The sequence below is a fragment of the Oncorhynchus gorbuscha genome, linkage group LG06 (assembly GCF_021184085.1).
Source record: "Oncorhynchus gorbuscha isolate QuinsamMale2020 ecotype Even-year linkage group LG06, OgorEven_v1.0, whole genome shotgun sequence".
Taxonomy (NCBI): Eukaryota; Metazoa; Chordata; class Actinopteri; order Salmoniformes; family Salmonidae; genus Oncorhynchus; species Oncorhynchus gorbuscha.
Window position 1 is genome coordinate 38,702,243 of NC_060178.1, and position 24,746 is coordinate 38,726,988.

The 24,746-nt window shown below is 43.6% G+C and overlaps 1 protein-coding gene across 1 annotated transcript in view; it reads left to right on the forward strand.

Annotated features, from left to right (window-relative positions):
• Positions 1-20,761, forward strand: part of LOC124037921 (serine/threonine-protein kinase BRSK2-like) — a 28,058-nt gene extending 7,297 nt beyond the window's left edge. Inside the window, exons 5-20 of the mRNA XM_046353177.1 lie at positions 306-422; positions 521-554; positions 677-745; positions 829-975; positions 1,242-1,273; positions 1,669-1,833; positions 2,586-2,683; positions 3,160-3,310; positions 12,997-13,066; positions 14,012-14,122; positions 14,193-14,301; positions 16,789-16,837; positions 17,085-17,208; positions 17,439-17,649; positions 18,055-18,144; positions 18,225-20,761. Of these exons, the coding sequence (XP_046209133.1) occupies positions 306-422; positions 521-554; positions 677-745; positions 829-975; positions 1,242-1,273; positions 1,669-1,833; positions 2,586-2,683; positions 3,160-3,310; positions 12,997-13,066; positions 14,012-14,122; positions 14,193-14,301; positions 16,789-16,837; positions 17,085-17,208; positions 17,439-17,649; positions 18,055-18,144; positions 18,225-18,433 (1,786 nt within the window). The 3' untranslated portion in view covers positions 18,434-20,761. The remainder of the gene's footprint in view (positions 1-305; positions 423-520; positions 555-676; positions 746-828; positions 976-1,241; positions 1,274-1,668; positions 1,834-2,585; positions 2,684-3,159; positions 3,311-12,996; positions 13,067-14,011; positions 14,123-14,192; positions 14,302-16,788; positions 16,838-17,084; positions 17,209-17,438; positions 17,650-18,054; positions 18,145-18,224) is intronic.
• The last annotated feature ends 3,985 nt before the right edge of the window (positions 20,762-24,746 follow it).

Consider the following 24,746-nt stretch of genomic DNA (forward strand, 5'->3'; position numbering starts at 1 on the left):
CCTATATCGACATTTGGCTAAGGTGTATGTAAACTTCCGACTTCAACTGTATACACAGCCTCAATTTTAAATAAATCCATTTAAAACTAGAGAGATTGAGAGGTAAGAAAATAGGTGAAAGAAGAGAACAGACCTGTTTCTCTAACCTGTGTGTGTGTGTGTGTGTGTGTGTGTGTGTGTGTGTGTGTGTGTGTGTGTGTGTGTGTGTGTGTGTGTGTGTGTGTGTGTGTGCGTGCGTGCGTGCGTGCGTGCGTGCGTGCGTGCGTGCGTGCGTGCGTGCGTGCGTGTGGTGTGTGTGTGTGTAGTCATAGAGACCTGAAGCCTGAGAACCTGCTCCTGGATGAGAAGAACAACATCCGCATCGCTGACTTTGGCATGGCCTCCCTACAGGTGGGGGACAGCCTGCTAGAGACCAGCTGTGGGTGAGTACTGTGTGTTCCTGCATGCGGGTGTTCTTAGTGATGTACAGTATGTTTATGAATGTTAAGAATGTTATTTTCTTTCTTCTGAATGATTTCAGATCTCCTCACTATGCATGTCCAGAAGTTATCAGGGTAAGTTCCCTTTCTCTCTGTATGTCTGTGGTTATTGTCAAGGTGCATGCACCTACAATATGTGTGTATATATACTGTATGATTGAACAGTGAACAGAGTGTAGTGCCGTCTTGTATTGCAGGGGGAGAAGTATGATGGTCGCAGGGCAGATGTATGGAGCTGTGGCGTTATTCTCTTTGCACTGCTGGTGGTAAGAACCTCTTCCTCTCTCCATCTTTCTTCCCCTCTGTCTGTCGCTCTGTAACTCCCCTCTCTCCTCTCCTGTGTGTATAGGGAGCTCTACCCTTTGACCATGACAACCTGCGCCAGCTCCTTGAGAAGGTGAAGAGTGGGGTGTTCCACATGCCCCACTTCATCCCCCCAGACTGCCAGGCCCTGCTCAAAGGAATGATTGAGGTCAACCCTGACAAGAGACTCACGGTACGGGGGAGGAGAGGGGGATAAAAGGGGGGATGGTGGAAGGGAGAGAGGAGAGGGAAGGGGATTATGGAGAGAGGGAGGATGATGACGGGGCGAAGGAGAGCCAGACCCTGCTCAAAGGCATGATCGAGGTCAACCCTGAGACTCACCGTATGGGAAAGGGGGAAAAAAGGGTGGGGGGGAAAGACTCACGGTACTGACTAGATGTAGGAGTACCCTGTGTTCTGTTTAGGTAACTAACTGACTGTGTCTGTGTTCTCTTACAGCTAGAAGCAATACAAAAACACTCATGGTATCTGTAAGTACACTCATTCGACTCTATTTTCTCTACTTTCTCACCCACAGCTGGTATTCTCTGACACGAGTCAGGGAGCCTGGTGGTTAGAGCGTTGTTTAGAGCGTTCTGCCCTTGAACAAGGAGGTTAAGCCACTGTTCCTAGGCTGTCATTGTAATAAGAATTTGTTCTTAACTGACTTGCCTAGTTAAATAAAGGTTCAATTTAAAAAATGTATCAGTCTTCTCTCTGAATAGAAGAATAAAAGAAAGTCAGTTGAGTTGCTTGTGTATGTGACCTTGTTCACGGAACTCTTTATTTATCTGTACTCTCTCCCCTCCATTTGTCTTTCTATCTCGATCTCTGTGTCTGTTATCACACTATCTCTTTCCCCCTTTCCATATTTCTCCCTTTTCAGTGGTGGTCGTAACGAGCCGTGTCCGGAGCAGCCTCCTCCCAGACGTGTGTGTGTGAAGAGGATTGTGTCACTGACAGAGCTGGACCCCGATGTACTGGACAGCATGCACTCTCTTGGCTGCTTCAGAGACCGGGGAAAACTGACCCAGGACCTGCAGTGTGAGGAGTGAGTACTGTCTGGGGTGCTTTTAGAGATGGGGGAAAGCTGACCCGGGACCTGCGCTGAGTGTCCCTTGATATGGCCCCTGTAATGTCACCATTCACTGATTGCTATGGAAAAGAACTCTTGATCTCTCTCTTAGTGTCTCTGGTACCTCTATTAGAAGTAGGAATAGGATAATTATTTTATTTATCTTTTTCTCTCTTTGTCTTTCTCCCTACTAGTGTTTTCCTGCCTCTCTCTATCCTAGTATTTTTCTCTCTGTCTCTCTGGAGAAGTAAACGTAATCTGACTTTAGGACTTTGTGGAGTATTTGGACAGGGTCCTTCTTCTTCCTATTTTTAATCTCTCTCTCTCTCTCTCTCTCTCTCTCTCTCTCTCTCTCTCTCTCTCTCTCTCTCTCTCTCTCTCTCTCTCTCTCTCTCTCTCTCTCTCTCCCGACTGACTGACTGACCAATCTAATCTGCTTTTTTGGCACGTCAAATATTACATCACTCTGGCAAAGCATAAACATGACCAAAGATATTAACAATGGCTCTTTCTCCTTCTACTGTTGTCCCTCCAACTCTCACATTCACATTATGCTCTAGTTCTGAATGCACTATTCAGGCTGTAACTATACTACTACAACTGTTTCGTTATTGTTAATAAAACAATAATATTCTGGTCAGATATTAACCCCAGATATCGCAACACTCTTTTTCAATCCCTGAATGTCTCTTACGATCTCTCGCTCTCTCTCTCTCTCGTTTTCCAAGAGACAACCAGGAGAAGATGATCTACTACCTCCTCTTGGACAGGAAAGAGCGTTACCCCAGCTGTGAGGACGAAGACCTGCCGCCCAGGAATGATATAGGTTAGAAAGAAAACCTTTAGACAACATATATTAGAAAGGAACAACATTCCTAACCTACACTTATTGGACACTGATTTCTCCACCGTGTCCACCGTGTGCTCTGAGCACTCCCAGAAATATTCTATTCATTTTCAATTCTAACATAACATTTTAAGAAATAATTTGGAACATTATTTTTCTAGCCAACTTGGACTTACTGATAGGTATCTGTGAAGCTAGCGACAATAAGCAACATCTGGCGATTCTGTTTCAAAATAAAAGAGCTGCAATTAAACTTGTCAAAATAATTGTCCTGTGACAAAATTTTACAACAAATTAATGTTGGTCTGCAGTTTTTTTGGAAACATGTCCAACATGTCAGCATCTCAAAACCTCCAGACAAAGCACCAGTGCTTTAATTAACATAAGTTAGAGGTGCTTTAACCTTTGTGTACCTCTGAGACCTGGATTCTAACCTTTCTAAGGTCTCCCAGCAGATCCCCCTAGGAAACGGGTGGACTCTCCCATGCTGACCCGTCATGGCCGGTGCCGGCCAGAGAGGAAGAGTCTGGAGGTGCTGAGTGTGACGGAGCAGGGCTCCCCCACACCCACGCGCAGGGCGCTAGACACCTCCGCACACAGCCAGAGGTTAGACATAGATACACTACCGGTCAAAAGTTTTAGAACACCTACTCATTTAAGGGTTTTTCTTTATTTTTACTTTTTTCTATGTTGTAGAATAATAGTGAAGACATCAAAACTATTCTTCAAATAGCCACCCTTTGCCTTGATGACAGCTTTGCACATTCTTGGCATTCTCTCAACCAGCTTCATGAGGAAAGCATTTCAATTAAAAGGTGTGCCTTTATTAAAAGTTCATTTGTGGAATTTCTTTCCTTAATACATTTGAGCCAATCAGTTGTGTTGTGACAAGGTAGGGGTGGTATACAGAAGATAGCCCTATTTGATAAAATACCAAGTCCATATTATGGAAAGAACAGCTCAAAAAAGCAAAGAGAAACGACAGTCCATTACTTTAAGACATGAAGGTCAGGTCAATCCAGAAATTCTCAAGAACTTTGAACCTTTCTTCAAGTGAAGTCGCAAAAAACATCAAGCTCTATGATGAAACTGGCTCCCATGACGACAGCCACAGGAATGTAAGACCCAGAGTTACCTCTGCTGCAGAGGATAAATTCATGAGTTACCTGCCTTAGAAATTGCAGCCCAAATAAATGCTTTACAGAGTTCAAGTAACAGACACATTTCAACATCAACTGTTCAGAGGAGACTGTGTGAATCAAGCCTTCATGGTCGAATTGCTGCAAAGAAATCACTACTAAAGGACACCATTAAGCAGAGACTTGATGTGCCAAGAAACAAGAGCAATGGACATTAGCAACGGAACGGTGAAAATGTGTCCTTTAGTCTGGAGTCCAAATTGAAGATTTTTGGTTCCAACCGCCGTGTCTTTGTGAGACGAGGTGTGGGTGAACGGATGATCTCTGCATCTGTATTTCCCACCGTAAGCATGGAGGAGGTGTTATACACTGTCTGTGATTTATTTTGAATTCAAAGCAAACTTAACCAGCATGGCTACCTCAGCATTCTGCAGCGATACGCCATCCCATCTGGTTTGTGCTTAGTGGGAGATTCATTTGTTTTTCAACAGGACAATGACCCAACACAGTGACGGAAAAGCAGCCAAAAAGTGCTCAGCATAGGTGGGAACTCCTTCAAAACTGTTGGAAAATAATTCCAAGTGAAGCTGGTTGACAGCAAGCCAAGAGTGTGCAAAGCTGTCAAAGGCAAAGGGTGGCTATTTGAAGAACCTCACATACACACACACTCAGGTCACACATAAAGACACACATATGCACCATATATACAGTGTTGTGAAAAAATATTTGCCTCCTTCCTGATTTCTTATTTCTTTGCACATTTGCCACACTTAAATGTTTCAGATCAGCAAACACATTTTAATATTACACAAAGATAACCCAAGTAAACACAAAATGCAGTTAAGTGATAGCTTTTTTCCTTTAATTAAATTATCCGAACCTTCATAGCCCTCTATGACAAAGTAATTGCCCCCGCTTGTTAAATTTCACTAGCCACACCCAGGCCTGATTACTGCCAGACTTGTTGAATCATGAAATCAAATAGAACCTGTCTGACAAAGTTAAGTAGGCCAAAAGATTTCAAAAAGCAAGACATCATGCTGCGATCCAAAGAAATTCAGGAACAGATGAGAAACAAAGTAATTGACATCTATCAGTCTGGAAAGGGTTACAAAGCCATTTCTAAAGCTTGCAGTGCAGGCCTCACTTGCCTCAGTTATGGTCAGTGTTCATGACTCAACCATAAGAAAGAGACTGGCCAAAAATGGCATCCATGGCAGTTCCAAGGCGAAAACCACTGCTGACCAAAAAGAACAAAGGCTCATCTCACTTTTGGCAAAAAACATTTTGATGATCCCCAAGACTTTTGGGAAAATATTCTGTGGACTGACGAGACAGAAATTAAACTTTTTGGGAGGTGTGCGTCCCGTTACATCTGGCGTAAAAGTAACACAGTATTTTAGAAAAAGAACATCATACCAACAGTCAGATATGGTGGTGGTGGTGTGATGGTCTGGGGCTGCTTTGCTGCTTCAGGACCTGGATGACTTTCTGTGATTGATGGAACCATGAATTCTGCTCTCTACCAAAAAATTGTGAAGGAGAATGTCCGGCCATCAGTTCGTGACCTCAAGCTGATGTGCACTTGGGTTCTGCAGCAGGACAATGATCCAAAACACACCAGCAAGTCCACCTCTGAATGGCTTAAAAAAAATATGAAGGTTTTGGAGTGGCCTAGTCAAAGTCCGGACTTTGAGATGCTAGTTAAAATCCAATTGAGATGCTGTAGCGTGACCTTAAAGGTGGTTCATGCTCGAAAACCCTGCAATGTGGCTGCAATGAAAACAATTCTGCAAAGAAGAGCGGGCCAAAATTCCTCCACAGCGATGTGAAAGGCTCAATGCCAGTTATCGCAAATGCTTGATTGCAGTTGTTGCTGCTGAGGGTGGCACAACCAGTTATTAGGTTTAGGTGGCAATTACTTTTTCAAATACTTTTTTCCCTTAACAAATAAAATCATCACTTAACCCAAGTAAACACAAAATGCAGTTATCTTTGTGTAATATTTAAATTGGTTTGATCTGAAACCTTTAAGTGTGACAAATGTGCAAAAAAATAAGAAATCAGGAAGGGGGCAAATACTTTTTCACAGCAATGTGTGTGTGTGTATGTATGTATGTGTGTGTGTGTGTATTATATATATATATATATATATATATATATATATATATATATATATATATATATATATTATATGTGAAATGATGTTTTTCCATGACAACATTGGTACAGTAATACATAGTATGGTCAACTAACAGGCTACACTAGTACAACACAAAGTATGTGTTTATTATTTATATATATATAAATAATGTGTGTATTATATACATATATATAATACACACATACTTTGTGTTGTACTAGTGTAGCCTGTTAGTGGACCATACTATGTGTTACTGTACCAATGTTGTCAGTCATGGAAAAAACATCATTTAACATGTGGAAAATCACATCATTTCACATGTGAAAGTTCCACATCATTTCACATGTGAAAGTTCCACATGTTTTGCACATGCAAAATTCTATTTCACATGTGAAACCATGTGGTTTTGGAACACTACACATGTGGTGATATTTCACAAAGTTTCACGTGGATTTTCACGTGATCATATAACCTTTCACATGATGACCTGCAAATGAAAAGTTAATAGGATGTCACAAAATTGCTGCAGTGGTTTCCACACATTACATTGTGTATGGTTATTTATACAGTAATTATTTTACAACAGGTCCTCAACTGGGATTTGTACTCACGATCCCGTGGGTCACAGTATTACAATCTTCCTGTTACACCACATTGTCTGTGTCAATGACTGATTTCACATGTATTCCTACATTTTGGATGTAATAGTAAATCTCAGTTTTGTATAATACAGTCAAGAAAAATGATTATATTTATATTCAGGAGTAACATTAATACAGAATAATATACCCCACCAACAATAGACAACTATACAGAAAACCCTCAAATTGCTGAAAAAAGTAAATCATATCAATGATGAAAGAATAGTCAGATAACTAAAATAGCAGTGCAGATGACACTCTATGTGCAAAAAATGTATTATAGGTAATGAATGTGTATGTGACTTCTTAGACTGCTACAGACTCTGTGGTGCAGCAGCAAGATCAGCGTAATCCAGAGGTTGTGAGTTCAAAACCAATCTTGGGTCATATTGAAAAGTCAATACTAAGTGAATATGTCAAATGTAAGCATATTGTCATTGATGAAAGATATGTACACCTTTTTTATCACACAATTTAGCTTCACAACGTACCACTTACCTTAAAACCCCTATACCATTTATTTACTTCCCTTTAAAAAAAAATGTGAAGCTGAAATTGAGCTGACATTTTTACATGGATAAAATTAGGCACATTAGATCAGTTCTTCACATGTATTCAATATAGAGTTCACATGCTAACACCACCCTATCACATGTGAGAAGAGTAAAATGTTTTCACCTCACATGTGAATTGCAGATTCACAAATTTGCACTTTCATGTGTAAACAGTTTTCACTTGTGAAAATCAAACTCTCATATGTGGAATTGCATTTTCACATGTGAAAACTTTCACGTGAAAATCAAATTTGCACTTTCACATGTGGAAAACTTTGAAATGTTGTGACGTGTAGTTTCATTTTATCACATGTTATCACATTAACTTCACATGAGGTCACGTGAAATTCATGTGTTTTTTCCATAAGGGGACTATGCTATTGTCAGGATTTGGCCAGGGTTGTTCCGGTTTTTGGTCACTAGATGCCCCCATTGTGCCTTTTGACCTTTTGTTTTCCCTTGATCCCCATTATTATTTGCACCTGTGCCTCGTTTCCCCTGATTGTATTTAAACCCTTTGTTTTCCTCAGTTCTGTGCTCTGTGTTTGTATGTTAGCACCCAGCCCCAGTACTCTGAACTCTTGTAGATCCCGGTGGACTCTCTTGTGGAATTCTGTTTTTTTGTTCTTGTTTGTTTGTTTTTTGAGTATCTTTTGAGGCTTTTTGTGCTATTCCTTCCACCTTGTGGATTTACCTTTTTGTCTTGGAGGATTACCTTTGTTCTTGTGGAATTCCTTTTGAGGTTGTGGAGTTACATGTTTTCCTGAAGAACTTCACTTTTTACTTCATTAAATACACCGTCTCAAGTACTGCTGTGTCTGCCTCATCTTCTGGGTTCTGCCGACTATTCGTGGCTCAGTTAGTTAAGTGACTGTTTCTCACTCCGGAGACCCGGGTTCGTAACCGGGTCCTGACAGAAACACAGAGCCAAAAATGTACCCAGAGGCAGCTGGTTCCCAGGACCTTGTTGCCATGCTGTCCCACCACCAGGAGACTGTTCAATGCCACGAAGCTGCCCTGGTTCAGCAAGAGGCCTTAATGGCTAGACATTCTCATCTTCTGTCGGAGATGCTGACTTCCATAAAGCAGATATCTGATCGACTTACCCCGGCAACAGTTCCCATCCCAGTACCTCAGATTCACGTACCCATGGTAGTTAACCCTCTGGCTGAACCTCGTCTTCCACCTCCCCAACGGTTCTCAGGTGATCCAAGTGCTTGTAAAGGGTTTCTCACCCAATGTTCTCTCTCCTTTGAGCTGCAACCCTCGTCGTTCCCCACTGACTGGTCTAAGATCGCATATATCATCACCCTGCTGTCGGAAAAAGCCCTGGCCTGGGCTACTGCTGTGTGGGATGCCCATAATTCCTGCTGTGCCAGCTACTCTGCCTTTGCTGAGGAATTCAAACGAGTGTTTCAAGGCCCAAGCAGTGGTCCTGACTCAGCCAAACAGCTCCTGACTCTCCACCAAGGTCGGCGCAGCGTGACGGACTATGCCATCCAGTTCCGCACGGTGGCAGCAGTGAGTGGCTGGAACAACGAGGCGCTCACGGTGTGCTTTCTGAAAGGCCTTTCCGACACTATCCAAGATGAACTGGCCACTCGGGAACCACCGGACAATCTAGAGTCCCTGATCAAGTTGGCCTCACGCATTGACCAGCGTCTGAGAGAGAGAGAACTCAACCGTAGACCTCTAGCCCCTATCAGTCCCAGCTCCCGAGTCCCCACCTTTATCCTCGCTGGCTCCACCGGAACCCATGCAGATTGGACGCATCTCCCAGGCTGAGAGAGACCGCCGGATGAGGGAGCGACGCTGTCTATATTGCGGCAAACCGGGCCATTTCCGTTCCACGTTCCCCGGGCTCCAGGGAACCCCTCTGTCCCGTACAGACCGGGGGGAACTGTAACAGGAAACATAACCTCCTCCCATCCGTCCAACTCCCGTCTGCTCATTCCAGGCACCCTTTCCTGGGACAACCACAAGCTTCACCTTCAAGCCTTGGTAGACTCTGGAGCCGCAGGTAACTTCATGGATGGTGTCTGGGCGAAGGAGAATGGCGTTCCCTCTGAACCTCTAAGTGACCCCATGAGGGTTACTACATTGGATGGAAGCCCTTTGGGATCTGGACTTGTCACTCATGTCACTACCTCCTTGCGACTTTCAGTTTCACAACACCAGGAATTGATGAACTTTCATTTGATCTCCTGTTCCGAGTTCCCTCTCGTCCTTGGATACCCCTGGCTTCACAGCCGTAACCCTCACATCGACTGGTCTGTGGGCACTATCAAGCAGTGGGGTCCTACGTGCCAAGCTACTTGTATTTTCCCGAATTCCCCGAGTTCTACTCCCGAGTCTTTAGAATCCATCGACCTGACCCGAGTTCCCGAGTGTTACCATGACCTCAAACTGGTATTTAGCAAACAGAGGGCCACCATGCTACCACCCCATAGACCTTATGATTGCCCCATCGAACTGTTTCCGGGCACTTGCCCCCAGGGGTCGGATCTTTCCCTATCTCCACCCGAACGAACTGCTATGGATACCTACATCAAGGACGCTCTGGAAGCAGGCCTCATGCGTCCATCCACCTCCCGGCGGGAGCAGGGTTTTTCTTTGTGGCCAAGAAAGACGGTGGATTACGTCCTTGCATCGACTACCGGGGACTCAATGCCATAACCGTCCGTAACCGTTACCCGCTACCCCTTATGGCCACAGCCTTCGAGCTGCTCCAGGAAGCAGTTGTTTTCACTAAGCTTGACCTGCGGAACGCATACCATCTTGTGCGGATCAGACCTGGTGACGAGTGGAAGACCGCTTTCAACACGCCTACTGGTCACTATGAATACTTGGTGATGCCCTTCGGCCTGACCAACGCCCCAGCGGTGTTCCAAGCGCTCATAAACTATGTGCTTAGGGATATGCTTAACATATTTGTGTTTGTTTACTTGGATGACATCCTCATCTTTTCGAGCTCTCTTCAAGAACACACAAAGCATGTCAGACAAGTACTCAAACGCCTCCTAGACAGCCATCTGTACGTTAAGCCGGAAAAATGTGAATTCCATTCATCCCGAGTACAATTCCTGGGATTTGTAGTGGAACCCGGTCGAGTCCAAATGGACCCCAGAAAGGTAGGGGCGGTAGCGGATTGGCCCACGCCCAAATCCGTTAAGGAAGTTCAGCGTTTCCTGTGCTTCACTAACTTTTACCGCAAGTTCATCAAGAACTTCAGCTTGGTGGCAGCCCCTCTCTCAGCTTTAACCAAGGGTGGCAATGCAAGGTTTTTGTGGGGAAGAGAAGCTGAGATGGCCTTCCAAGGACTCAAGCAGCGCGTCCTCTCTGCTCCCATCCTGATACTACCGACTACGGATGAACCGTTTGTGGTGGAGGTAGACGCCTCAGAGGTTGGTGTTGGAGCTGTCCTGTCTCAGAGGGGTGAAGACAAGAAGCTTCATCCGTGCGCTTTCTTCTCACACCGGCTTACCCCGGCTAAGAGGAACTACGATGTGGGGGATCGTGAACTCCTAGCGGTTAAGATGGCATTGAAGGAATGAAGACACTGGCTCAAGGGGGCTTCTCACCCGTTTCAAGTGCTTACGGACCACAAAAATCTGGAGTATATCCAGCAGGCGAAGCGGTTGAACTCTAGACAAGCTAGATGGTCTCTTTTCTTCAATCGATTCCAGTTTATCCTCACCTATCGGCCCGGGTCGAAGAATCTCAAACCGGATGCCCTGTCCCGAGTCTACGCTCCTGCCATTCGAGATGACACGGACATGCCTGTCCTTCCTGCTGCTAAGATCGTGGCTCCGATCTCGTGGCACGTTGAGGATAGACGAGCTCAAGACGAGCTCAAGCTATTGAACCGGACCCGAAAGGAGGTCCTGCCAATCGGTTGTTTGTCCCCAAGGCAGTGAGGACTCAGGTCCTTCTGTGGGGGCACTCCTCTCGCCTCACCTGTCACCCGGGCGTAGGTCGCACCTTGGAGTTCATCCAGCGTAAGTTCTGGTGGCCTACCATAAGTGAAGACGTTGCCACTTTCGTCAATGCCTGCTCCGTGTGCTGCCAGGGCAAATCTTCTCACCTCCGCCCGCAAGGACTCCTTCACCCTTTACCTGTCCCCCACAGACCCTGGTCCCATATCTCGTTGGACTTTATTACTGGCCTTCCTCCATCCCATGGCAATACTACTATCCTAGTCATAATCGACAGGTTTTCTAAGGCGGCCAGGTTTGTCTCTCTGACTAAGTTACCTTCTGCCAAGGAAACGGCTGAGTTGGTAATTAATCATGTGTTCCAAGTCTTCGGCATTCCTCAAGATATGGTTTCTGACAGAGGTCCCCAGTTCGCCTCTAGGTTTTGGAAGACCTTCTGCCAACTCATGGGGGCTTCTGCCAGTCTATCTTCAGGGTACCATCCAGAGTCCAACGGCCAACAGAGAGGATGAATCAAGAGCTGGAAACCACCCTCCGATGTATGACTCGTAACAACCCGTCCACATGGTCGTCCTTCATTGTTTGGGCCGAATACGCGCACAACACCTTGCGCTCCTCCTCCACTGGTATGTCCCCGCACGAGTGTCAGTTTGGCTATGCCCCTCCATTGTTCCCGGACCAGGAGGCAGAAGTCAGAGTGCCTTCAGCCTTGAAGTTCGTCAGACGCTGTCGGCTTATGTGGAGGAAGACCCGTCTTAATCGTATGCTTTCCTCACAGAGGTACCAACAACAAGCCAACAGACGTCGCCGTCCCGGGCCTACCCTGCGCCCCGGCCAGAGAGTCTGGCTCTCCACAAGAGACTTACCACTGCTGGTGGAGTCTCGCAAGCTGTCCCAAAAATACATCGGTCCCTTTAAGGTTGCCAGGAGAGTTAACCCAGTTTCTTATCGCCTACACTTACCCAGATCCCTTAAGATTAATCCCACGTTTCACATTTCCTTATTAAAACCTGTTGTTTATTCTCCCCTTGTCCCGGCAGACAGACCTCCCCCTCCGCCTCGTGTCATTGGAGGCCAGCCGGCTTATACCGTCCATCGGATACTGTATTCCCTCCGGGTGCAGCGGTCCTGGCAGTATCTGGTGGACTGGGAAGGCTACGGTCCCGAGGAGCGCTCCTGGGTTCCTGCCAAAGACATACTGGACCCTGACCTCATTCGTCAGTTCAGGGCCCTCCACCCTGATAGAGCTGGTAGGAACGTCAGGAGCCGTTCCTAGGGGGGGGGGATTCTGTCAGGGTTTGGCCAGGGTTGTTCCGGTTTTTGGTCACTAGATGCCCCCATTGTGCCTTTTGACCTTTTGTTTTCCCTTGATCCCCATTATTATTTGCACCTGTGCCTCGTTTCCCCTGATTGTATTTAAACCCTTTGTTTTCCTCAGTTCTGTGCTCTGTGTTTGTATGTTAGCACCCAGCCCTAGTACTCTGTGAACTCTTGTAGATCCCGGTGGACTCTCTTGTGGAATTGTTTTTTTGTTGTTCTTGTTTGTTTGTTTTTTGAGTATCTTTTGAGGCTTTTTGTGCTATTCCTTCCACCTTGTGGATTTACCTTTTTTTGTCTTGGAGGATTACCTTTGTTCTTGTGGAATTCCTTTTGAGGTTGTGGAGTTACATGTTTTCCTGAAGAACTTCACTTTTTACTTCATTAAATACACCGTCTCAAGTACTGCTGTGTCTGCCTCATCTTCTGGGTTCTGCCGACTATTCGTGGCTCAGTTGGTTAAGTGACTGTTTCTCACTCCGAGACCTGGATTCGTAACCGCGTCCTGACAGCTATTTGTTACTGTACCAGTGTTATCTGATACTAGGATTTTTGTCCTCCAGGTCTCGTTCAGTCAGTGGAGCTTCAACAGGGCTCTCATCAAGTCCTCTCAGCAGTCCCAGGGTAAGTCACGCTTGGTCACGCTCTTTTACAAATGGACACACATTTACACTACCTGATTGTTATTGAGGTGGTTCTACTGAAGAATTTATAAAATACCATACCTGTAATATCAGTATATTTTTTTGTACAGACTACCTTTTGTTCATGGTGAAATGTGCTACTGCACATCTACACTACTGTGATTTGATTGTGTTTCTCTGTACTGAAGTGTAATTGTAACTGTTCTTCTGAGACTGTCCATCACCCTCATACTGTCCCATTCTGAGCCATTACCCATAACATAGATACTCACACACACCAATAGTAAGGGCCTAGAGGAACACTAGAGACACACATACACATTCCAAATAGAGGCACACGAGAAGAGGCACACACTGATAAGATCACATATTAGCCCTCAAATTGAAAGGGTCTCTGGACCTTTATTCAAAATGAACGCTAATTACATTTACATAATAAGATGAATATCAGAATATTCATTTGATAAATCCCTACAATTAGAAATGTAAGTACAATCAGAAGTCTATAGTATATTCATAAATCATAACTCATGACCATTGCTCTCTTCATCTTTCCTTCCCTCCTTCCTTCCTCTCCATCCCTCTGTCCTTTCTCTTCCCACGCATCAGAGCCCAGTTTTCACTTTCAGCCAATCAGAAGTCACCTCCGCCTCCACCACCCACTCCAAAGACCCCAAACCAGGAAGTGCCACCACTCCCCCGGCCGTCACAACGGACGACCGTGCCTGACCCCAAAACCCAGACTCTGCCCTCCAAAGGGCTCTCCGATCGCCCTCACCTCCAGTCCATGAAGTCACTACCTCTCCAAGCTCCCCCCTCTCCGTCCCCCTCACCCATCCTCTCCCCCATCCCTCGCTTCTTTTTTTTCCCCGCCCCCTCCGTCTTTAAGTCAGTCACTAAGAACATCTATCCTAACTCTGCCCCTGTGCCACAGGTCACCCCTCAGGGGTCTCCACTCCCCACCCCCCTGGGCACCCCCGTCCACCACCCCCAGCTCCCCCCGCCCACCCCTCCCTCCTCCTCCTCATCCTCCTCCTCCTCGCGGGTGGAGGGAGGCGGCGGGGGTGTGGGCGGGGGAGGATCCCTCTCCCTAACTCCACCCTCCAGCCCTGGAGGCAGCGGGGGGGATGGCCGCCAGTAGCTCCGCCCACTGGAGGACACGCCTCAACTCCTTTAAGAACAACCTGCTGGGATCGCCACGCTTCCACCGACGCAAACTGCAGGGTAAGAGAGAGAGGAGGGGAGTGTGTGCAAGCTGTAGTATGAGAGTGGGACGGGTTATTGGCAAAATGCAGTGGGAGAGAGGTCAATGCTACTTCAATTCAGGAATTTGACAATTCAATGTATTTCATTTAATTTGGAGTCAAAACAGATTTGGGCCAAACCTTGATGTTTGGATATCGAAACTATATGATATAAACAATTATATGCATTGTGATTCATATTTTCAATGTGTACATCAGTAGTTAAGTGTCTTCAGAAGTATTCATATCCCTGGACTCATTCCACATTTTGTTGTTACAGCCTGAATTCAAAATTGATTAAATATATTTATTTGCGCACCCATCTACCAATAATAACACATATTGACAAAGTGAAAAATGTGTTTTAGACATTTTATTCAATTTAAAATAATTATTCACACCCATGAGTGTTGTAATCACTGCCAAAGGTGAGTCCTTCTGGGTAAGTCTCTAAATAGATTTGCACACCTGGATTGTACAACATTTGCCTATCATTATTTTCTAAATTCTTCGAGCTCTGTCCAATTAATTGTTCATCATTGCTGGACAACCATTTTCAAGTTTTGCCATAGATTTTCAAGCAGATTTAAGTCAAAACTGTAACTCGCCCACTCAAGAACATTCACGGTCTTTTTGGTAAGCAACTCTAGTTTAGATTTGACCTTGAGTTTTATGTTATTGTCCTTCTGAAAGGTGAATTCATCTCCCAGTGTCTGGTGGAAAGCAGACTGATCTAGGTTTTCACCTGTGCTTAGCGCCATTCCGTTTCTTTTTTTTTTATGCTGAAAAACTCTCCAGTTATGCCCATTTACATGATGCAGCCACTAGTATGCTTGAAAATATGGAGTGGTGCTCAGTAATGTGTTATATTGGATTTTCCCCAAACAATACTTTTTGTAGTATTACTTTACTTCCTTGTTGCAAATGTTTTGGAATAATAAATAAAACAATTCTGTACAGGCCTCAATTAGGTTAGTATTGTGTAGTAACTACAACGTTGTTCATCCATCCCCAGTTTTCTTCTATCACAGGCATTAAACTCGAACTGTTTTAAAATCACCATTGGCCTCATGGTGAAATCCCCTAAGCGATTTCCTTCATATCCGGCAATTGAGTAAGGAAGGATGCCTGTATCTTTGTAGTCAATCGGTGTATTGATACACCATCCACAGTGTCCTTAATAACTTCACCATGCTCAAAGGGATATTCAATGTCTGCTTTTTTAACCCATTTACCAGTAGGTTCCATTTGCGAGGCTTTGGAAAACATCCCTGGTCTTTGGTTGAATCTGTGTTTGAAATTCACTGCTCGACTGAAGGACCTTACAATTATCTGTATGTGTCGGGTACAGAGATGAGGTTGTCATTCAAAAATCATGTTATAAACACTATTGTTGCACACCATGCAACTTATTATGTGAGTTAAGCACATTTTTACTCCTGAACTTATTTATATCAGGTTAGAAAGTGAGACCCAGATGCAGACATTGTCGAATTAACAGTGGTTTAATAATCCAACAGGGGCAGGCAGTAGACAGGTCAAGGCTGGCAGGGGTCAGTAAACCAGAGGTGGGGCAACGGTACTGGATGGCAGACAGGCTCAGGGTAGGCAGAGGTGGGGCAAAGGTACAGGTCGGCAGGCAGAGTGGTCAGGCAGGCGGGCTCAGAGTCAGGACAGGCAAGGGTCAAAACCAGGGTGACGAGAAAAAGAGACTGGGAAAAACAGGAGCTAAGAACAATCGCACTGGTTAACTTGACAAACAAGACGAACTGGCAACAGACAACCAGAACACAGTTATAAATACACAGTGCATAATGGGCAAGATGGGCGACACCTGGAGGGGGGTGGAAACAATCACAAAGACAAGTGAAACATCAGTGTGTGACAATTTAGGCTTGCCAAAATGAAAGGGTTGATTACCTGAGTCAAGACATTTCAGCTTTTAATTTTGTATTAATTTGTAAAAATGTCTAAACATAATTTCACTTTCACACTACGGGGTGTCGTGTGTAGGCCAGTAAAAAAAAGATATTTAATTAATTTTAAATTCAAGCTGTAATACAACAAAATGTGGAAAAAGTCAAGGGGTGTGAATACTTTCTGAAAGCACTGTATATAGGATAGGCCATGACAGTAAATACATATGAATTGTGTAAAACAGTATGTAAACATTATTACCAGTATGTGCATATTCTGTTCTCAAAGTAGCCACAGTCTCTGCTACCATTGCAGAAAGACCGTAGTGTACTATACGTTGCTCAAATTAATTAGACAGATTGGTAATTAAATCAATGAAACTGAACCTCATCAAGTGGTGTCATCAAATTTTTACTTCCCCTTCTCCACTCCACTCTACTTTCTCCCTCCCCACCCTCTCTCTTTCTCCTTATTTTTCTATCTTTCCTCTATATATAACTCCCCCACCTCTCCTTTCTCTCTCCATCTCTCTCCTTTTGCTCTCCTGTAGTTCCAACACCGGAGGACATGTCCAGTCTAACTCCAGAATCAAGCCCAGAGTAAGTAGATAATCCTAGACATACACAGTTGATCTATCTGTATCCATCAGAATGACTGTCCTGCCTGTCATGTAAAATGCTATCTGCTAGGCTGTAGCACATTTCTATGCTGCATGTTTAGGTAACACTTTAAATCAACTTCCTTGAATAAGCCATTATAAATGCTTATAAAAGCACCTTTATTTAACGTTTGAAATGTAGATTCTTTAAAAAAAAATACTATATGACTGTTGCTTCTGACTGGCAGGCTGGCCAAGAAGTCGTGGTTTGGGAACTTCATCAGCCTGGAAAAGGAGGAACAGATATTTGTTGTCATTAGAGACAAACCGCTTAGTTCCATTAAAGCTGATATAGTCCATGCCTTCTTGTCTGTGAGTATCTCTGTCTATTCTCACTCATTCTTCCTCTGTCTCTCTCTGACAACTCTCTCCTCTCCTCTGTACCTTCCCCTACTCGGTTTCAGTGAAAGGCCTTTACAGCCATGATACAAAGCTACACAACCACATTCATAAAACATGAACACATAAACATAGATGGAAAGCTTGTAAAGCTGTTTCCACCTCTGTTTCCAATGCTGTGTTGTTACATTACATCTGTCCAGATCCCGTCCCTGAGTCACAGCGTCGTCTCCCAGACCAGCTTCAGAGCAGAATATAAGTCCTCTGGTGGCCCCTCCGTCTTCCAGAAGCCTGTTAAGTTCCAGGTGGACATTGCCTTCTCTGAGGGAGAGAGGGACAGAGAAAAGGAACGAGCCGAGAGGGAAGGAAAGAGGGAAAATGGCATCTACAGTGTGACTTTCACCCTCATATCAGGTAGTGGTTCCCAAACCTGCTTGTGTTACAGTAAGACTTTTTAAAGTGTTCTTGCAACCAACCAAGGGGCAAATCCTAACTTTCACTTAAGACGTATTGTCACTTCGTTATGCATTTGATTTCAATGGGAGTAGGATTTTCAAGTGAGAATATGACTTAAGCAGAAGGTATGATTTGCTTGAAGTTACAGTTTAATTTGGTCTTATGATACATTTATTGGCAAAAATGTGTAATCAGTGTTTGGTAACTAATGTTTGGCATGATTTGATCCTATAATATATCCCCAACATATACCACAAAACTGTCAAGACAGTTAACAGAACTCATTATACATGTAGGTAATTCATCTAAAATATTGATGCGGGGCAGTGTATACCTTGACTGAGTGTTTGTCTTTCTCCTTAGGTCCAAGTCGCAGGTTCAAGAGAGTGGTGGAAACGATTCAAGCCCAGCTACTTAGTACTCATGATCAGCCATCTGTGCAGGCACTGGCTGGTGGGTCCCCTCACGCACACACACACTGTTTATATCTCTGTCATCATCAAACTCATGTCTTTTTATATTTTTCTCCCCAGATGAGAAGAATGGGCAGCTGACCTCGCGTCCGCCCAGCACCCCGACCCGGCAAAACTCCCGACGTTCGGAAGGAGGCGGGGACCGGGGCGAGAGGTGTGAGCATGGTGACGCAGGGATAGGGGGCAGTGGGAGCGTGCTTCAGAGGAGGAGCTCGGGCAAAGACAAGACCAGACTCCTTTCCTCCAATGGGACACAGTCCCAGCCCTGAGGGAACATTCTGGAAACAGACAACAGGATAGGGCAGATAGAGAGAGATGACCCTAGAGAACAACACAGACAAACCCCCTCAGACTACCACTATCACCACTACCACCGTCACATCTACCAAACCACCTGACCCAGCAATCATCATCACAAACCACTGCTTCAACCTGAAACGGGCCCAACAAGATAGTTGGCCACCAAGATGGAAGAAAGAAAATAGCGGATGAGAGTAAAACGCAGTGTCACTCAGATTAGTTTCAGAACAGAAGACAAGATCAGAAAAATGTCTAATTGTACGTTTGAAGTACAACACATCATGCAACTGCCAACAACAATATGTAGCCAGTAAAATAAGCGGGCAGACTTATATAGGGAATGGCAGGCTCTGAATGGTTAAAGGCTAAATGGATTTTTTTTTTAAGTTATCTGGTCTACAACCAATAAGATGAAAACCATTGTGAAAATTCCGAAATAATATCAACAATTATAACAGTGTTTCCCAGTTGACGTGGATCCACTTTTAAGTTTTACCTAACATCGGTTTTTGGGACAGTGAGAGTGAAATATTACGGGTCAAGTCAATTCAGTGGATATCAAGGAAACAGACAGGTTGGGTCCTTTCACTGGATTCTCATTAACGATAAGTTACGAGAACAGAAACATGGTAGAATTTAAAGATAATGATGAGGAACACTGCATCAAAATCAGAATGAAGCGTCCAAATGCATCTTTTGCATCCAAGTAGCTCCAAAGATGTCAATACAGCTATTTGAACAAAATAAAGACAAATATCTGTTTTTCTTTATAACTAAGCACCACAATTGTATGATTCCTAAAATGCAATTGAAACAAACTTATGAAAACCATCTTGCCTTTAAATGAGGATTAAGCAACAGATATCTCTACAGATATCACGCAAGTCAAAGAAAAATAACAGACGAGGTATGGAAGAAAGTCTCAACGCCCCCACTACAACTGACATCTGGAATATGTAGAGATTTCAAACAGGTAATGGAACGATATAACTAGAATCATTAGAGTAGAACTATGAATGGAACCCTCAGCAGATCCTCTGAATGATGAGCTCTGTTCACTTCAGTCCAATGGAAGATGAAGAAGATGTAGTTCAAAGGAAGTTACCTTCATCGGTTGTTTATTCCAGGAGGACTGAACCAAGCACTCCACATACATTATTGTTTTCTACAGAAAACAACCAACCATCCCTCCTCCCTCCCTTACATTCACAATATGGCCGACATGGGGCACTGAATGATGCGGCTTTTGAAAAGGCCCTAAACTGACTTGTTCTGTTAAGAGAGCAGAGGGTGGTGAGGAGGTGGAAAAGCTCATTTCAAGAAACAAAGAGACTTTGACTTAAGGATGACAGAGAAAAACATTGAAACCGCTGCACACTCATTCCCAGGAGAGGAAAGGAACAGACCACACAAAAATTATGAAATCCATTTAGTTTTTTGTTTGCTTTCACCTTTTGTTTATGTGATTTGAGCACAAATGAGTTTGATGTTTGCCGCCAACAAAATGGAGTTAACGCTAACCAAGTGAATGTCAAAAACAAACACTATTGTGACAATATTTATTTATTTCATTTTATGTCATAGATTTATTTAATATTTATTTATGTATTTATTTGTTGATTTATATATTGCAAAGAGGAAATGTAGTGGAAAGGGAAGATGCTGACAAAAATAGAGGGGAAAGTTCTGTTGGAATATTGGAACAGCATTGAAACTGACAAAATGGCTGCTGTAGTTGAAACCAGATTGAACCCTCTTTTCAATGTTTTAGAAACCAATGCTGCAAAATTTCTCCCTGCTCTTTTTGATGTCTTTATTGTTGATTTGTCTTTGTTTGGTATAATGAAGATTTCCCATTTAAAGCAACAAAACAAAACTAATTTTAAGAAATGAAGGATAGATTTGATGCTTTGGGAATTTCTGGGATGGCAAAAAATATGAAAATCTTCCATGAAGTAAATAAAACATTATCGCATAGACACTTGAAAAAGCAGAGAGCAGGAAAGGGTGGGGATAGTAATCTCTAATTCCTTCTTTGTCATATTCTGCTAGAATGTTGTTACTTAAGCGTACAAAGATATGGACACACCACCTAAAAACACTGACTGAGGGCCCAACATCACGTGCAGAACACAAGCAGTATTCACATACACACGGACCCTCCTGTTCTTTCAGAGAAAAAAAAAACGATTCTAAATTTGACCTTAAAATTGGAATGCACTGTCCTAAAAGACACAAAACAAATAAAGTGGTTTCCCCCTACCATCCCTTCGCCCTTGGCCACTGCCATGCCCCCCCCAACCCCTTCATTATCGACCCCCCCTCATACCCCTTCCCCTTGCACAGAGCGTCAAAAGAAAACACAGGTTTCGTTCTAGTCGCTCCCCTAGTCCCTCCCTAGTCCGTGTAACTCTGTGTTGTCTGTTCACACTGCTATGCTTTATCTTGGCCAGGTCGCAGTTGCAAATGAGAACTTGTTCTCAACTAGCCTACCTGGTTAAATAAAGGTGAAATAAAAATAAATAAAAGTCCCTCGTCGTCACCTGGTTGTTTCATGCCACTACCATTAAGCACCTATTATCAGTCTCACCCTGCCTCACCATTCCTTGGCTGTGACCACAGCACAGTGACTAAGAATCACCGCTGCAAGTTATACCACTTCCCCATCAGCCATCATCACACTTCATATCAGTCGGAGTCAACACACTGCTACCGTAGGAAACAACTGCATGTACAGCAAACAGGGCGATTCTGTAGCCAGGAGACTTAGAACCGTAGGTTATTGTAACTCTTTATTTATCATACTCTGTCTATAACAGCTGTACTGTATACTTAATTGGTCTGAATCGGCCATTTACCATGAAATACGAAAAGAGTGGGAGGCAGTCTTCCTCAATTTCCTTGCCTAGTGCTCGTCTCGCTCCCCTTCCTCACAGCAAAGAACATGATTATTTATTGTTGACTTTAGTAGCTCACCTCTCATTGTAGCTCACACCCTTCACTCAAGGCCTTTTGGCAGGAATCATGTACCCATTTTCCTACTATCGTGACGAACCGTACTGTGCTGTCTTGGATATTTTCCTTTCATGTAGTCCTTTCCAGCATGGTTCCAGGAACTATTGTGAATGTGTAACCATGCTAGCCGAGCTAGTCGCCAATGAAATGCTGCATGACACTACTCGAAAGCAATGTGGCCCCGTAGATGATGATGACAGTGAATGTTTTTTTTACTGCATTAATATAGGTGGATCCAGCACCGTCCTGCACAGAATAGTAGTAGTAAGAGTTCAGGAATTTGTTTGAGCGCCTTAAGATGATGCGTACGGAGTGAGGTACATGTCTGTTTTATTTGCTCGACCTGTCAGTGTGTGTCCCCGGTGTCTGTGAGATTGTGTGTGCACAACCTCTCAGAGCCCTCATCCTCCCCCCGCCACATTCTAGGTCAGAGGTCAGGGTCATTTGAATGGGAGATATTTGTAAGTCGCTCTGGATAAGAGCGTCTGCTAAATGACTTAAATGTAATGTAATGTAGATAGATGTGACACAAGACCCACGACCCCGCAGACTTTCATTTTCCATTACCCTGTGCTAAAAAACAGAGTTAGTGGGAGACCGTGTTACCTTTACCTTTTGTATAGGTGGGGTAGGCCTCCCTGCCCAGCTCTGTTGCTTCACGTTTAAAAGAGTTTGGCTTCTATTGGTTTCAATTGGCGTTGTTGAGGCCAGAGGGCCTGGACGTTGCTGTTACTGAGAGCTTTGACACCCCGCCTTGCCTCGCCTGAAAACAAAAACTAGGGGAAATGCTGGCTGGAGACACAACTAGAGCGAAACCCTTAGACATTCTGTGTAAATAACCGTTCAAAGTAAACGATGGGATGAGGGGAGATGTTTGAACCCCATTGTGGGTGAATCTTACAGCAACCACCCCAACTCCCTCCTTGCCCCCTTCCTACACCCTCATTATCTCTTCTTAAACCCCCCCACACTCTCATCCAGATGAAAATACCTCAACCCAACCCCATCCTTATATAATCACACCCCTATCCATTGTATACAGTAAGTATGAAACCATATCTTGATTCTTTATTCACACTGTACTCACAATATGATTATTGTCATCATCATCCAAGATTGTAAAATTGTAATCCCCCCTTCATACACAGTAGAACAAAACAATTCGTAAATATATAAAACAGGGGGGGGAAAACATGATAGGGATGATTATATAAGAAATGTCTGTATTATATAAAAAAAATGAAAGTGCACTATTATGATTATTATTGCCTGTGATAAATAAAGAACAATAAACTACATCAGAAGTAAAGAAACGGTGCCTCAATTCCTACTCTTCTATTAATTAGGATTACTGACCATAAATTGTGATCAAACATCATCTGCGTTATGTTATGGTTGAACAGAATAATTTTCTTTAGCAAAAATAGTATTTAAAATAAATAAATATATATATATATAATATTGCCAAATGTAGACTACACCGTGTAGCAACACGACAGCTCCTGGGTTGTGAGAGTTAAGTCATCCATGTATGTGGCTCTCTGGCGCCACAGCCCACCTACTCCAGTCTGTTTTCACTGGAAGTGACAGGAGTGGTTGAAGGAAAAAAAGAGATTCGGTGTTTGAATAACTTCTTATTTGGTGTGCTTTTACGACAAGACATTTCAGGATTAAACAGGTATTTATATAAAAATTGTTGCTATCCGTGTTGTTTTTCTTTTGTGCGTGGTTTCCAGTGTGCTTGGATACACACATTTAATTCCTGCACCAGCAGCTGTGCTTTTGTTGGCTTTTGTGTGTAGCGAGCGATGGATGTACGATATTGAATGAACCCACCATTCGTTCTAGGGACGCAGAACCACGGTTGGGGAGCACCGGATTACTTTTTGTAACGGATTACCGTTACAAAAAAAAACGGTAACTGTAATCCATTACCAGCAAAAACATTGTAATCAGATTACAGATACTTTTGAAAAACTAGATTACTTTTTAATTTCGTGTTTGATGGATCGTGGGAAAAGAGCAGGAATAGGCGTTTGTAGGCTACAGTCCATGTAAATCACAGTGCTGCTCTCATTTAGCTATTTGCGCCTTACAGATTGTGGTTATTGTAGGATGGCTGTTCACACATCTAAATGTGAATCCAATAATGGTTGAATTCAAGAAATATATAATATATATGTATATCCACAAATATTGACCACTAAGACGCCATACTCCCATTGACTATAATGGGGAATCTTGCTTTCTAAAAACATTATCTGCCTTGAACTTGAAGATGTAGACCAGGGCTCTCCTACCTTGTTCCTGGCAAGCTTCCCTCCTGTAGGTTTTCGCTCCAACCCCTGTTGTAATTAACCTGATTCAACCTATCAACCAGCTAATTATTAGAATCAGGTGCGCTAGATTAGTGTTGGAGTGAAAACCTAGAGGACAGTAGATCTCCAGGAACAGGATTGGAGAGCCCTGAGGTAGTACATCAGTAGACTATTTTATGCAACTGTACGGTCCTGTTTCTATAGTGATGGTACTGTAGTTCTAACTGTAATTTCCTGTTTAATAGATGATTGTATGTGACTCTGGTCCTGTTTCCATAGCGATGGCAGAAGCCATCTGTGACTCTAGACTACTAGTAGAGTGAAATATGTGAATGTGACTAAGTAGAGCAGGCTATTGTATGTAACTCTGGCCCTGTTTCCATAGAGATGGCGTAGGCCCACCAGGCAGTGGCGTTCCAGTTCACCATCATTTTTGTGTGTGTTATTTCTTACATTATTTGCTCAGAACGTATCTTGCATTATTACCTAACAATCACTTTACAACAGGAGTATAGCCTGACTGGCTGGCATGAAAATGAACCACTGAAAAAGCATCCTCCATTTGCTATTTAAGTACATAGATTCCACCCCCCCCTCCCCGCCCCCCCCCCCCTCAGCCCTGTGCAGAGATAGGTGCATGAAATTGGTTCATTCTAAATCAAAACTAATTTCACACATATATTATTTAGTCTATGTAAAGACTAGATTAAATTAAGAATAGTCTGATAGGTGACAATATTATCACTTGTGAATGATGTATCATTCACAAGTGATGATACATCATTCACAAGTAATAATATTGTCACCTATCAGACTATTCTTAATTTAATTTTATCACTTGTGAAGGCAAGAAAGAGTGCATGCCTTTTTGTGTGACTTTTTCAAATCATAGTTGCACACCTCATGTAGCCTAGGCAATAGGCCTATGTTTTTTATCACAACTAAAGTG